Here is a 12,668-nt window from a genome sequence, read left to right as displayed (position 1 = left end):
GGGCACCGCAGAGCGTAGCAGGGTGTAACAGGGCACCGCAGAGCGTAGCAGGGTGTAACAGGGCACCGCAGAGCGTAGTAGGATGTATCAGGGCCTCGCGGGACGTGTAGCAGGACCACGGCGACAGCTGCAAACATGATCTTGGAGCCTCCCTGATCCAAGGAAACATGCTGGGAAAAAGAACAAAAGGACTCCGGGGAATGACACCCCAGAGCTAGGTTAGTAACAGGCATTTCTGGGACATGGATGGACACAAATGGAAAGAGAGGAGCTCAGTGTGTCATAGGAAATCCCCGGCGGCCTAAAACTATTACAGCATAACTAAGAGAGACAGGTTAAAGAGAGACGCCTGGTCGGGCTGTACTGCCCTGCCTCTCTCTAGTTATTATATTATCGATTAAAAAAATATATATATATAGTATATATACACACACACACACACTGTGGTGGACACCGGTGACCAGGGAACTGAAGGAGACTTTCCTTCATATGTTATCCCAGAGGACTCCAGAGGCAGTTGGAATGGATGGGTCTTCCCATGTCTACTCAAGCCCATATCTCAGTGGTTAAAATGAATGTGTTACCCAGGATAAATTTTGGGAGCTCTATGCTACCTCTCCCTAAAAGGGTAAATTCTAGTAATTTCCCCCAAGAGCAAGAATTGTGCAACATTGCAACTATGCGCAGTGGTGAGGAAAAACTCCCCTTTTAGGAAGAAACCTTGGTCAGACCCAGATTCTTGGTAGGCGGTGTTTGACGGTGTCGTTTGGGGGTGTGGCTCACAGTGGCAATAACAGTCACAACAAAGAAAATTGAACAGTGACTAAAAAATAGGCCGAAGTAGTAGTTAATGTCATAGCAGGGCGCTACAGTTTTTAGCGTGGCACAGCAGGGCATGGCTGGACGTAGTAGGACACAGCAGGGCACCGCAGACCGTAGCAGGGCACCGCAGAACGTAGCAGGGCACCGCAGACCGTAGCAGGGCACCGCAGAACGTAACAGGGCAGCACGACCACGGCGGCAGCCGCAACCAAGATCTTGGTGCCATCCTAATCCAAGGAAATACACAAAAATAGTTTTGTGCATCTCCATTGAGTAGCCATTTTTGGTCTTTGTAGTAGAACTATAAAGAGGCTCACATCTTGCAGTGTCTCAATCGCCATCTTGAGTCTCGTGGGGTTTCATCCGCCATCTTGATTCTCGGGGGGTTTAGCTACACACGTAATCGCTTCACCGCCTCTCTCTCCCACACTCACATACACATTCGCTTGTTTTGCTTTTGTTGTCGTTTATTGAAGAACTATTGATTATTGACAATAATTTAGAAGTTAAATAATTCTATTATACTTTAAAGAGCGGTTGTTTGTAATTATTTGGGTAAATGTTGTAACAGCTGGTTAAACAGGTCAGTGCTTGCATGTTACACTTTCCGTTCATTTTATAAATATGAGATATATTAATCACCTTATTAAAGATCCGTATTTATCAAAGAACCACCACTCGTTTGTCAGTTTGGTAAAGTTATGAATACACATATTCATAACCTTGTAAATATTGATAAAAGATATTTAATAAATTGCCAAATATTGAATCTGTACCCCTGCTAATGCCCCGACACTGTTCCAACCATCACAACTCTAGTTTTTGTTGAAATAAACACATATTTTAATGTTTTACATGTGAAAATATGTTGGCTCTATACACGTTAAAAGTATATTTATCTTTTTAAAGGGAGTCTGGTGGGTTTAGCGCTAGCAACTTCAGCGCTGTTTCTAGTTAAACAGAAAGGTCTCAGAGGTTTTAAAAAGGCCCATCTCTGGAGAGAACCTTTCCAAAATGTTGTCAGACGTTTAGAATATTAATCTGAGCCTGTCAGCAGCAAAACGTGTACTTTTGTGAAGGTAAGTACAGGCTGGACTATTGCAATCTTGCTTAATACTGGACCAATTTCAAAGATTGTTTTTCCATCAGTCACACACGATTAGGGTCCAGGTTGGAAAAAACGGTACTTACTCTTTAACAGGTGGCTGTGCAAATAGCATGCAGTAATCAGTAAGTAGTAGCATGTATATTGGATATGAATACTCTAATACAAATGTTCCTACACTGTCTAGTTTGTGCTCAGGAGAGGCGCAACAGTCTGAATTTGGAGGATATACAGCTTTTATTCTTTAGCCCATGGCCTAACTTTCCACATTATGTTGAAATCTCTTCAAAAACGGTTTCTAAAAGCCAAGTAACAAATCAAAGGGCATTTTGTCCTATAACACAGTCTAGCATAAATGACACATTGCATGCATTTGAATTGTATTTAACAATAAACACACAGCAGTCCAAAAGTTTTATTGAATGCAAAATTATACTTGCCAGTTAAGCATTAGATGCCCATGTAAAGTTTGTTTGAGTGTCAAAAAGATTATCTACAATAAAAATTTGTGCACAGGCCAAATTATGGTTACTTTCTGCAAATGGGTTTGATGGTCAGAAATTCAAAAAGAGTTATTTAATGGGAAACTTCCATGTGAATGTTAAAGATCAAGTGAACTTAATGTCAAGGTGCCTTTGTATTAATCCTCGAACCTCGTTTTAAGGAGAAAAAAACAGTTCTGGCGTTCCCCTGTGCAGACAACCATGAGAAGAGTTAATATACAACACAGAAGATTTTAATATCAAGCACTCAAGAAAGTGTCCTTGTGCATGCTTAAACCCAAAGGGAGTTTCAACAGGAAAGAAAGTGTGAAAGCAGTATTGAAAAACCTTCTGTCACAGCCATCCACAAAGGGCGAAGCATCAAATTAAACTATCTTGAATATCCAGTTAATCAAAATATCAAAAGATGCCAAAGTCGAGGTATCCTTGAGTTTTTCTTTGGACAAAGCAGGGGGCAAGAAGACATACAGAAAAGAGGCATCAAAGTCTCTTTCAATCTTGTCAGTCTCCCTCTACTTCTGTGCCTCATTCTTCAGCCCCCCTAAGGCGAGCTGTTTGCATTTTCACTTGGCGCGCTGTTCAGCATTCCAGGGTGGTTAATGGAATTAAAATCAATGACAATCTCAGTCCTCTTGGGCTTGAACTGCCTACCAAAACACACAGAGGAGAAAAACAACATACACATAAGTCAGGGACACACAGGTATGAAGAATACACCACATAAAACATGGATGAGGATAAAAGTCACTTCCTCATCATCTTATCAAGTCATACTTTCATCTGGCCCAAACCCTGATACATTTTCACAAGGTCGGGGCAAATAAAGTAAGAACAAGAAGGGAAAAAGACTTTTAAAAAAACTTTGGTTTTACAGCCTGCTAAAGTGAGTTTACACTAGTTTACCATAATCTCCAAAAAACTACTTGCTGTCCCTGTTCTGCAAGTTTTCCACAAGTGCCCCTCGTCTAGAAGAAGTCTCCCAGCTGATCCTGCCTTGTACTGACCAAAGTGACCAAGCTACTGAGAATGTGTGACTCCCAACACAGATAGTATAGAAGTAAGTTGTCTCACTCTGTGGCTAAAACAGAGACCTAATCACACAGGGTGAAAACAGGCTCTGCAGCATTGTGCGGTACAACACAAATATGCCGTTTTTTGAAAATGAAACATAAAAACATGTAAACCTATTCTGGTACAACCTCAAAATGCAATTATAAACCTGAAAATGAGCATAATACGGGTGCTTTAATAAAAACCATAACAATTAAGTCTTCTCTCTCTGTGACCCAGGGCCTCATTTATAAAACTTTCGAATTTGTTTCTGATGAAACACAGGATGTGAGTATACACAGAAAAAATCAATTTTATAAAACCGTGCACACACGTCCATTCCCTTTATGAAATCACAATCAATTCTAAATGGGCAGCATCTTGTGGCGGCTTCATGCCTAACTGGCATTGTGGGTACCGGTGTTGTGTGTACCCCACGTTTCTAAATGTGGCCCCTGGGCCCTGCACTGCACTGCACTGCACTGCACTGCAAAGCAAAGCAAAGCAAGGTTAACATATCCAGGGTCTTTTGGGGTTATTGGGCTTCACTAAGCCTAACAACCACACTCACGTTAATGTTCACATGACGGTGGCTATCAACTTGACAAGTCAACCCAGCAGAAAGCTGTGTGAATGTGTAAATCAAGACTTATTTATCACTGTATAATGGAGAGTAGCAGCATGCACCACTCCAAATCAAACAGTTTATCTGGTGCGCAGCTGGGATATTAAGAAAGAAACAAAACTCTGGCACTTACAGATTAGAGACACACATTTTGGGCAAAAACAGTTCAAACTTTTTAACTACAATAAATAATAAAACTGTGAGTGCCAGGGTTGTTGTTTTTTATAAGATAACTGCCACATCTTAGTGGGTGGCTATCTGCCTTACCCGGTTGGGGAGACTGAATCTCATTTCTCTATCTTACCCCTACCCCTTAGCCCTTAGCCCTGGTTTTGCGCGTTCACGCGGGACCTAGTGCTGCAGCATTACTCTTTTTGAACAAGGGGAAGGGGTAAGACAAAGGGGTGTATACCCCTTGAAACCAAGTGAGAAATGTGAGCTTACTTGTAAACAAGGGCTAATGTACAGCAAGCAACAATGGCTGCCGCATCAACAAGAGACCCAGAAATGTACCAACTGTACTAAATGTAAACTGAAAAGTATTTTCGTCTTAAATAATTGATGTCAAAATTACGGCAGTCTTGTTTTGTGGTCTACACAGTCCTGTACATATACACTTGCAACCATGTTGTAATTGAAACTTTTTAAAAATCGCTAGCTTGCTTTCCTAACGCTAATCCTTAACCGCTAACGTTAACGTTGATTTCCACAACAGTCCCGTATTTCTCTGCATTGAATGGACTGTATACATTGCATTATATATATTTATTAACGGTCTATGACACATCGCTATGTGCTTCACATTCACCGCCCTGTACCACAGCAGCTGGTCCACTTTGGGGCTGAAAACGAGCAGAAGTTTCTTAAATCATGTGTTCATGTTGTACTCATTCATTTTTCCATTGGTACTGTTTTATTGGAATCATTTGTTATTAACTCCTGTTCAAGCACTTTTATATTGTTGTTGGTTTTGATACGGGACACTGATGAAATGTGTGTGTCATCTGCGCGTGCGCGAACATATTGCACATGAGCAGAACGGATCGTGCAGGCAAGACGGAATGTGTACCAACAGCTCCTTTGTTGGTCCTTTGTGTATCCCATGACCTTGTTTTATACTAACAAATAAAAACACTTGCACTTGTTGCTGTGTGCTAGAGCAAACGTTTAACTCACCTGTTTTGTATGCCAGCCATTCTGAGCAGCCTTCTGGAAGCGGCCATTTCCGGCTTGTCATGGTACTTATCAGAAAGATAGACCACTTCCTTAATACCTAGAGGGACGGAGGGAGCCATTATGAAGAGATGCAGAAGGCAAGAGTGCAAAATAAAGACCGTCATTAGTCTAAGCAGAGATTTGCTTCCTACCTGGAGAAGTGCATGTCAGTTGAAAGCAGTAAGAGAGAGAACAAAATGAAAAAGGAAGAGTTGATTTAAGTGATGTTTCTGACTGCCTAGTCCCCTAGATCCCCAGAGGATGAGTTCTAATAATTCCCTTGACTAATCTCGGCACAATCTTTAAATTTTTTGTTCCAAAGAGGTTCCAAGAATAGGAAATTATTGTTTGATCATTTTTTGAAAGTCCCCCCATCAAAAAAAATGTAAATACTTCTAAACATATGCTGTACATTAAACATGATTCCCACATATTATTAGCAAAGATAAATTGGTCTATTTGTAAAAAAACTGGATCTAAAATCACGCCTTCCACATCCGTATGTATAACATTAGAACACAATGGAATATGAATATGTAAATCGTAGTGCTGTGGGGCACCATAAAGAGGAAGTGGATGGGCTTTAGGCTGCCCGGCGTTATGGTTCGCCGTTTAATATCAACTCTGTTTTATTCAGTTTATAGTACGGCTCCCTGCTACCTCTCTCTTTCAGGTTAGGGGGCCTTAGCCTTAAGAAACATTTAAAAAGTTTTAAAGCGTTTAGGGTGTCTGTACATATATATAAAAATGTTAATATCATTTTTTAAGGGGTTAAATACAGGTATGTCAATTATGGAATGATTTTTTATTTAATATTAAATGATCCAATAAACTACATCTGAAAAATCCAATTGCAATGCTGATTAGAAAATAATGTTTTCCATGAACATACCAGTCCTAGATATGTTGAGAGCTGGAGGCAGCACCACAGTGATGGATGCGGCCGTCTCCTATTTCTCTATGCAGGAAAACCCTGCGTATGAATTCACACTGTTTGCGTAAGTTGCCAAAGGCCTCAGAATAGGGATGGGCGATGTCTACCAACTTGGCATTTGATGATGGCCGCAGTGAAACATCACCATGGGGGGGGGGGGGGATTAATTCATATTCAGACATGCGCTCAGTGCTCCTCTCTGCTGCTTGCTTGCTGAGGCAGACTATGCGAGTCATCTAAACTAAAAGTAAAATCGTACAAAACAAGCTACAAGTCTCTTTTTTTATGAATCATTACATTCTTCTATATACAAACTCATGATTTTGGAAAATAAGTGACACCCATTGCTGCCATCACAAATTCAAATCTGTGCACCTTGCTGAACTAGAATTGTTGTGTGTGTGCGTGTGTGTCAAACACCCACCGGACTGGATGATGAGCTTGGCACACTCGTTGCAAGGAAACAAAGCCACATAAATGGTGCAGCCTTTCACATCCGCACTGTTCTTGTTCATAATGGCATTCATCTCTGCATGGCACACTGTGGGACAGAGCAATTGAGATGTTCCCCAGTCAATACAAGACCTTGTTAAGTTCCCTTGTTTTAAGTTCAATTAGGTTGTAGCGCAAACGAGCCAGAGCAAGACAGGCATAACATACAACAGCCTTGCTCCTAGGATGGTGCAGCTCTATGACATTGGAAAAATAGACCAAAAAACACGTCCCTCCTTCCTAAAAGCACCATAATATAACCAGTTATTAAGCATATTTTACAACTATCCAATGAGGTCTGTGGATTATCCAGATTAACTGTGACACCGCATCTGGAAAAAGGTGTTGCTGATGAATTTTCACAGCCGTGGCATTGGGCTGGAGGTGGAGGTCTGAATACTACTTGGTCAGTTTAATCTGCCTGTCCATCCCTCTTATACTTGCTATTAGTTTTAAAGGCCAACAGGACACATTTTCATGGATTTTGGATGAAGGATGAATCCTCTGGATAAATCCTAACATATCATGTTAACCTTTCCTCTAGCACCACCGGGCTGTGAACTGTCAGTTCCTAGAAAGACAATAAAAGTGATAAAAAAGAAAGAAAAGGGTATTCATGAGTGTAGAGAAAAGTAAATTCCTTATTTGACCACCATCCCACCCTAAATTGAGAAACAAGAGAGAAAGAAAAACCGAGAAACAGATAATGATTGCGTAGAATGCAAGAGCATCTGATTAATGGAGAAAGAGTAAGATTGCTTCATTATCTGTCCTCTAGCACCCTCTACAGGCCAACGTTTAGCACCTGAGACATGAAGAGAACTCAGCAGCATAGACAGCTATTGCTGTACACAAATGCCTTTACAATTGGATTATGTTAATTCCAGAAACCCTCCTACACAATTTGAGATGAATACCATGGGGTTCCCAACTGGAGTGGATAAAACCAGAAGCACTCTCTTATATGGTCACATCTTCTCCAACCAAACCGTTTGCTTCCAGAAAGAAAAACAAAAACAAATTGATAATCTAAAATTTAAAGCAAGGAAAAAGCAAGAAGTGCATGTGTATGCTTCCTCACCATAAGGGTATTTAGTGTCAAGCCGGTCGTCAGCAGACCGGGACCAGGGTAGCAGGTCATCATCACAGCCATTTGGCATACCGTTGTAACCAATGCCAACTATCTTATTCTCCTGGTTCACTATGCACGCCCCCACCTACAGAGAGGGGGAGAGGTTCCACAGTGTAGTCATGAAAATGCTACTCTACAGTTTGCTTTGACAGCATCTTCCCAATTTGTTTATTTGCAATAATCAGGCTATTGGATGTAATAAAAACCTTCCATCTCTCTGATGAACAGCTGACTTCTTACCAACAGTGTCAGGTTCAATTCTGGTCAATAACCCAGTAACATTGTCTTTAAACGCACCTGTTTACTGGTTCCACTTATTATTCCACTTAGTTAGTATTATTCATCACTCCCAATCTCATATCTCACTTATTATTTTTACTCATCATTCCCATTCTCACATCTCACTTATTTATTTATTCATCATTCTCATTTCCTATTTCAGAACTGTCCATAATGTTCATACTGTTCATGTTGTAATATACTAACATAATACTATTTATCCCAGTATCCTTTGCAGTATGCTCCACATTTAAATAATTTGTATTGAACTCTTAATTGCACTCATGCCTCTATATTGTTTCCGTTTAGAGTATGTACATATTGTGTATATATTACTGTGTATATTTTTGTTTTGGTTGTTTTTGTATGTGTAAGCACATTGTGAGTAACGATGCTCCAAAAAAAAATTCCTCGTATGTGTCCTCATACCTGGCAAATAAAGCTGATTCAGATTTTGAACGTACACATGTTCCCCCAAAACAAGTTCCTTCCATTGTTTTTTTGCAGAGGCACCGTTGCTCCATGCGGAGCTTAGCACCGCCCAAGATTTGTAATTGGCGGACAATTGTCGACCAATTGCTGGACAAGTGTCAATAAAACCAACAATAAACCAGAGCAGGTTTTTCTCCCATCCCGGCATGCTGTGTAGTCTTGCCATACCCTCCTCCGCAGCACTGTGGAGGAAGGACTGGCAATGCGAGACTAGGCACACCCCAGCCCAACATCTACACTAGGGTTGGGCCGATGGTTGACCGGCATGGTGATGATGGAGAGCCACCATCGTGATGCCACCCTGTCAGACACACACTTATCCTAGTGCACGGGATATTGACAACTGTGTTGGTCTTAAACTAGCAAAGACACGTGGGTCGGGCTTTGCGCTGTGGAAGCTACTTCCTCCCCATACGTGCAAACTATTTTCAGTCAGTCAGTTTACAGTCTCTCTCTCTCTCTCTCTCTCTCTCTCTCTCTCTCAGCAGATTAGCTCGCTCTACCTGCACTAGTAACGTATCAACATGGACAGCTTGGACACGCGGTCTTGAGCGAGAGAGAAAAGGCGTTAACACTATCACTCTTTCCTTTATCCCCTCATCAGACTAACTTTGTGGCCACTACTGTGCGCATGCATCAATAAGTAAGTCAAATGGCAATGTTATGTAGGATTATGAATGTACGTTAGCAACAGGAGACTAATTCACGAGGGTGCTATTTTATGTGTGAGCTAACATCCTGCCAGCAGCGCTCAAGTTGTGTTCCCTGCTGCTGGCTGGAATGGAGAGGACGCCGCGGGCAAGGACACTCAGCTTCGGGTAGTTGAGTTGCTGATCTCTCCACCTACACAATAAGCTTTTTTAAATTAAACACGTGTAATGCCTTATCGTGCGGATGTGACCGAGCCCAACCCAAACCCTAACATCATTTCTAAATATCTGTCCGAACCCGTCGCGGGTCAAATAAGTCAGGCTTGAGCATCCATCCTCTACTCTGATTCTTCTTATTTACATTTCTAATTGTAACCTGTCCACAGTGGTCTTTTTTTTTTTTTTTTTTTTTTAACCGAAAGGTAACACCAGAACATTACAGTCTTATAAATCTGAATTCCACGTGGGATCTGTACGTTATCACTTTGGATATGCATAATGTGCAGAATATACTAAATCTGGAAGACTATATTTGTTCCGGTTGATGCCTGTAAAAACAACAAACTTCATGTAGGTTAACTTAGAAACAAGGAAAACAAATATCAAGGACCCTTAATGTACCTCTTTCACTTCCTTTCCCTATATTTGAATGGGGTACACCATATCACTTACCCGAGGACCCATGCCTATTGGACCCTTATAGTTGAGTTGTATGTGCCCATCTGTCTATTAGGCCGTCTTCTGTGATTTCTTACATTGGATGTATAAATTCAACACACCTGTGAGCTTGGGTCTTTGCTCCTTTGGGCTGACAGAAAGGCTACAGCCATGAAGTACTCTGGCCACTCCAGGTAGTCTTCCCGTTTAGTAGTTGTACTACAAAAAGACAGAGAGACGATGATACGTTTTTCTCTTAGATCACAAAACCTTTCAGCCTTCGGCAGCATGCCCAGTGGCCCTTTGACCTTTGGAAACCAAGTTGTCCAATGGCTTATACCCATAGGCACACAGACAGTACGACGTCCACACACACATATACTACATTCTAAGGTGAAATATAGTGTAATGGTATCATAGTGCAATCAGTCCAGTTAAGGGTAGTTTATATGTATGAATTTAACAAATTACAAGTACTGCACTTGAGTGTTTTCATTTTAAGCTACTCTATACCACAACCCCACAATATTTCAGTGGGAAATATTGCATTTAAAATGCAGCATACTGACATTAGTCATCAAAAAGGAAGTATGCTATATGATAAATAGGTGTACTACCTAATAGTACACCTATATCCTGTAGCTATTTGATTCCATTATTACAGCTCACCTATTAATGCATAAGATTAATCATTGAATAATAGAGTATAAAGAATAACACCAAGAGGGAGCATTTTCCTGCACAATGAGTACTTTTACTTCTAATACTGAGGTAGCCTACACTTTGTTAACATTAAACTAACGTCTCTTGTGCAGTTCTGAAGAATTTTAAATGTAGGACTTGTAATTGTTAGGTGGGGGGGGGACAAAATAGATACAGCATACAGTGGACATTCTGTATCGATACACAGGCGCCAGCATCGATCTTTTATCATATATGTGTCGTTTGGTTGGTTTGTCTGCTTGACCATCCCATTTTGACAGATGGAGAAATAATTCTTTTTAGATTAAACAGATGACAGATTGACAAAGTTTCCTTTTGGGGATATCATTTTAAATAGGAAAAATCTGAAGTTGAAAAACAGGTTATAAATTGCAATATGTTTAAAACCGCTATAATATTGTGCCGTGGCTTAAGTGTCGAGATAATAATAGTAATATTTTACTTTTAAACAGTGGTATTGCATAAGGTTACATGTTAAATGTAAACATTCACTCAGGCTTTTAACTATGGGTAACGTAAATAACTATTCTATTCTTTAGGGAACTCGCCTTTCTCTCGGTCTACGTTTGCGCCTCATGTCGAACTTAGCCTAGAGTTCCAACTAGTTACCCGTTTAGATGACCTAGCATCGGCTGCTGGTTTTCTTCCATGGTCTTCCAAACCCTCGAGGTGTCTCTGCTTCTCTCCGACGGCTCTCCGGGGCCAAACACAACACACACGTCACATGACTTCGACACGAAACCGGAAGACATGGAAATCTCCCGCGCTAGTGATAGTTTTTTTCTTACATCTTTATTTAACAAAGGAATTAAAAATGTTGAACAATTCAGCTACGAGTTCTTTCTAAATTAAAATCACACCTCCTAAACAGTTTTAATGTAACTATACATAAATACAATAGGTAACGGTAATGATGACAAGTTAGTGAACGATGAACAGTAGGCCTAGCCTAAATAAAAATGAAATGGCAAGTTAAAGTCTTGAAATAGTACAGTAAAGTACATGGACATATATTAAAGCTATAATCAAATACTAATAATAAAAAAAATTAAATTAAGCAGAGAAAAGGGCAGGAAAAAAGTTCTGGATCATATCATCTCAGGACCAAAACCTCCCAATTTTATTGATGTGGTTAATAACGACATCAATTAAAAGTAAAAATTACTAGTAAAAAGCCTGTGTGGCTAGTGGATTTTAAGGGTTAGGGTCCACAGAGAAGAAGTTGGTCACTTTATGGCGCAGATTAGGGGGCTAACACTTTTGCAAGGTACTATATCTATGTCACATTCTCATTAGAGGCTGAGCCCCCCTAAAGGTCTGATCCTAGAATCGCCCCTGTTACACACCAGATAGCCATGTGCTCTATAGCCTAAGAGGGAAAACCTTATGTTTATGCTACATTTGGCTGAACATTTAATTCCCTTTTGATCATGTACTAAGAGCTTCAGCATGGCTTTCTCACCCTCAAAAACGCCTAATTAAGAAGTAAAGGTTTTTGTACAAGATGGTATCTCCTACATAGGAAACACTTTTCATGGCCAAAACCCAAATTAATTAAAATAGTCTCCACTAGGACAAAATAGCACTTCACACTTTAAAACCCTCCGCAACCAACACTAGGCCATACTATTAGCAGGTGAATGGAGGGGTCTCATAAACCAGAGATCTTCAACATGGGGTCAGGAATCCCTAGGGGTCCTTAGAGTTGCTTCCGAGGGGCCACCAAATTATTTTCTGATAGTTTAAAAAATTAATAAAAATAATATATATGTCTGAAAATATACATAAACATAAATCCAACATATTATTTGTAAATATAATTTTTATTTTTAATTTACAAAAGATTGATGGTAGGCTTACTGCCCTATACTGTAGGTATGCACAGGTTCCACACTTTAACTTTATAAAATGAAGTATACAGTGGGTACGGAAAGTATTCAGACCCCTTTAAATTTTTCACTCTTTGTTTCATTGCAGCCATTTTCCAAA

General features: G+C 40.3%; 1 protein-coding gene across 2 annotated transcripts; it reads right to left on the bottom strand.

Moving 5' to 3' along the window:
• Positions 1–2,328: 2,328 nt before the first annotated feature.
• Positions 2,329–11,410, bottom strand: dctd (dCMP deaminase). Of its 2 annotated transcripts, none has more exons than XM_034893569.1 (6): positions 11,289–11,410; positions 10,079–10,178; positions 7,828–7,963; positions 6,679–6,795; positions 5,282–5,378; positions 2,329–3,077 (listed from the first exon to the last, which is right to left on the bottom strand). In XM_034893569.1, the coding sequence occupies exons 1-6, from the start codon at positions 11,327–11,329 to the stop codon at positions 2,972–2,974; spliced, it is 597 nt and encodes a 198-aa protein (XP_034749460.1). In that variant the 5' UTR covers positions 11,330–11,410; the 3' UTR covers positions 2,329–2,971. The 2 variants fall into 2 exon arrangements, with proteins under 2 accessions (XP_034749460.1, XP_034749468.1); XM_034893577.1 differs by having other exon boundaries at positions 10,079–10,175; positions 11,289–11,344.
• Between the last annotated feature and the right edge of the window lie 1,258 nt (positions 11,411–12,668).

The sequence above is a fragment of the Etheostoma cragini genome, chromosome 2 (genome assembly GCF_013103735.1).
Source record: "Etheostoma cragini isolate CJK2018 chromosome 2, CSU_Ecrag_1.0, whole genome shotgun sequence".
NCBI classification, from domain to species: Eukaryota; Metazoa; Chordata; class Actinopteri; order Perciformes; family Percidae; genus Etheostoma; species Etheostoma cragini.
This window is presented reverse-complemented; position numbering and strand designations above follow the sequence as displayed.

Bases quoted from the DNA above. Each gene is read 5' to 3' on its own strand.
- dctd (XM_034893569.1), bottom strand. From the start codon at position 11,329: ATGGAAGAAAACCAGCAGCCGATGCTAGGTCATCTAAACGG. The intron at 6,796-7,827 runs GTGAGGAAGCAT...TCTGTCCCACAG, and splicing joins TGACACTAAATACCCTTATG to TGTGCCATGCAGAGATGAAT. The intron at 5,379-6,678 runs GTGGGTGTTTGA...CCGTCCCTCTAG, and splicing joins CAAGCTCATCATCCAGTCCG to GTATTAAGGAAGTGGTCTAT.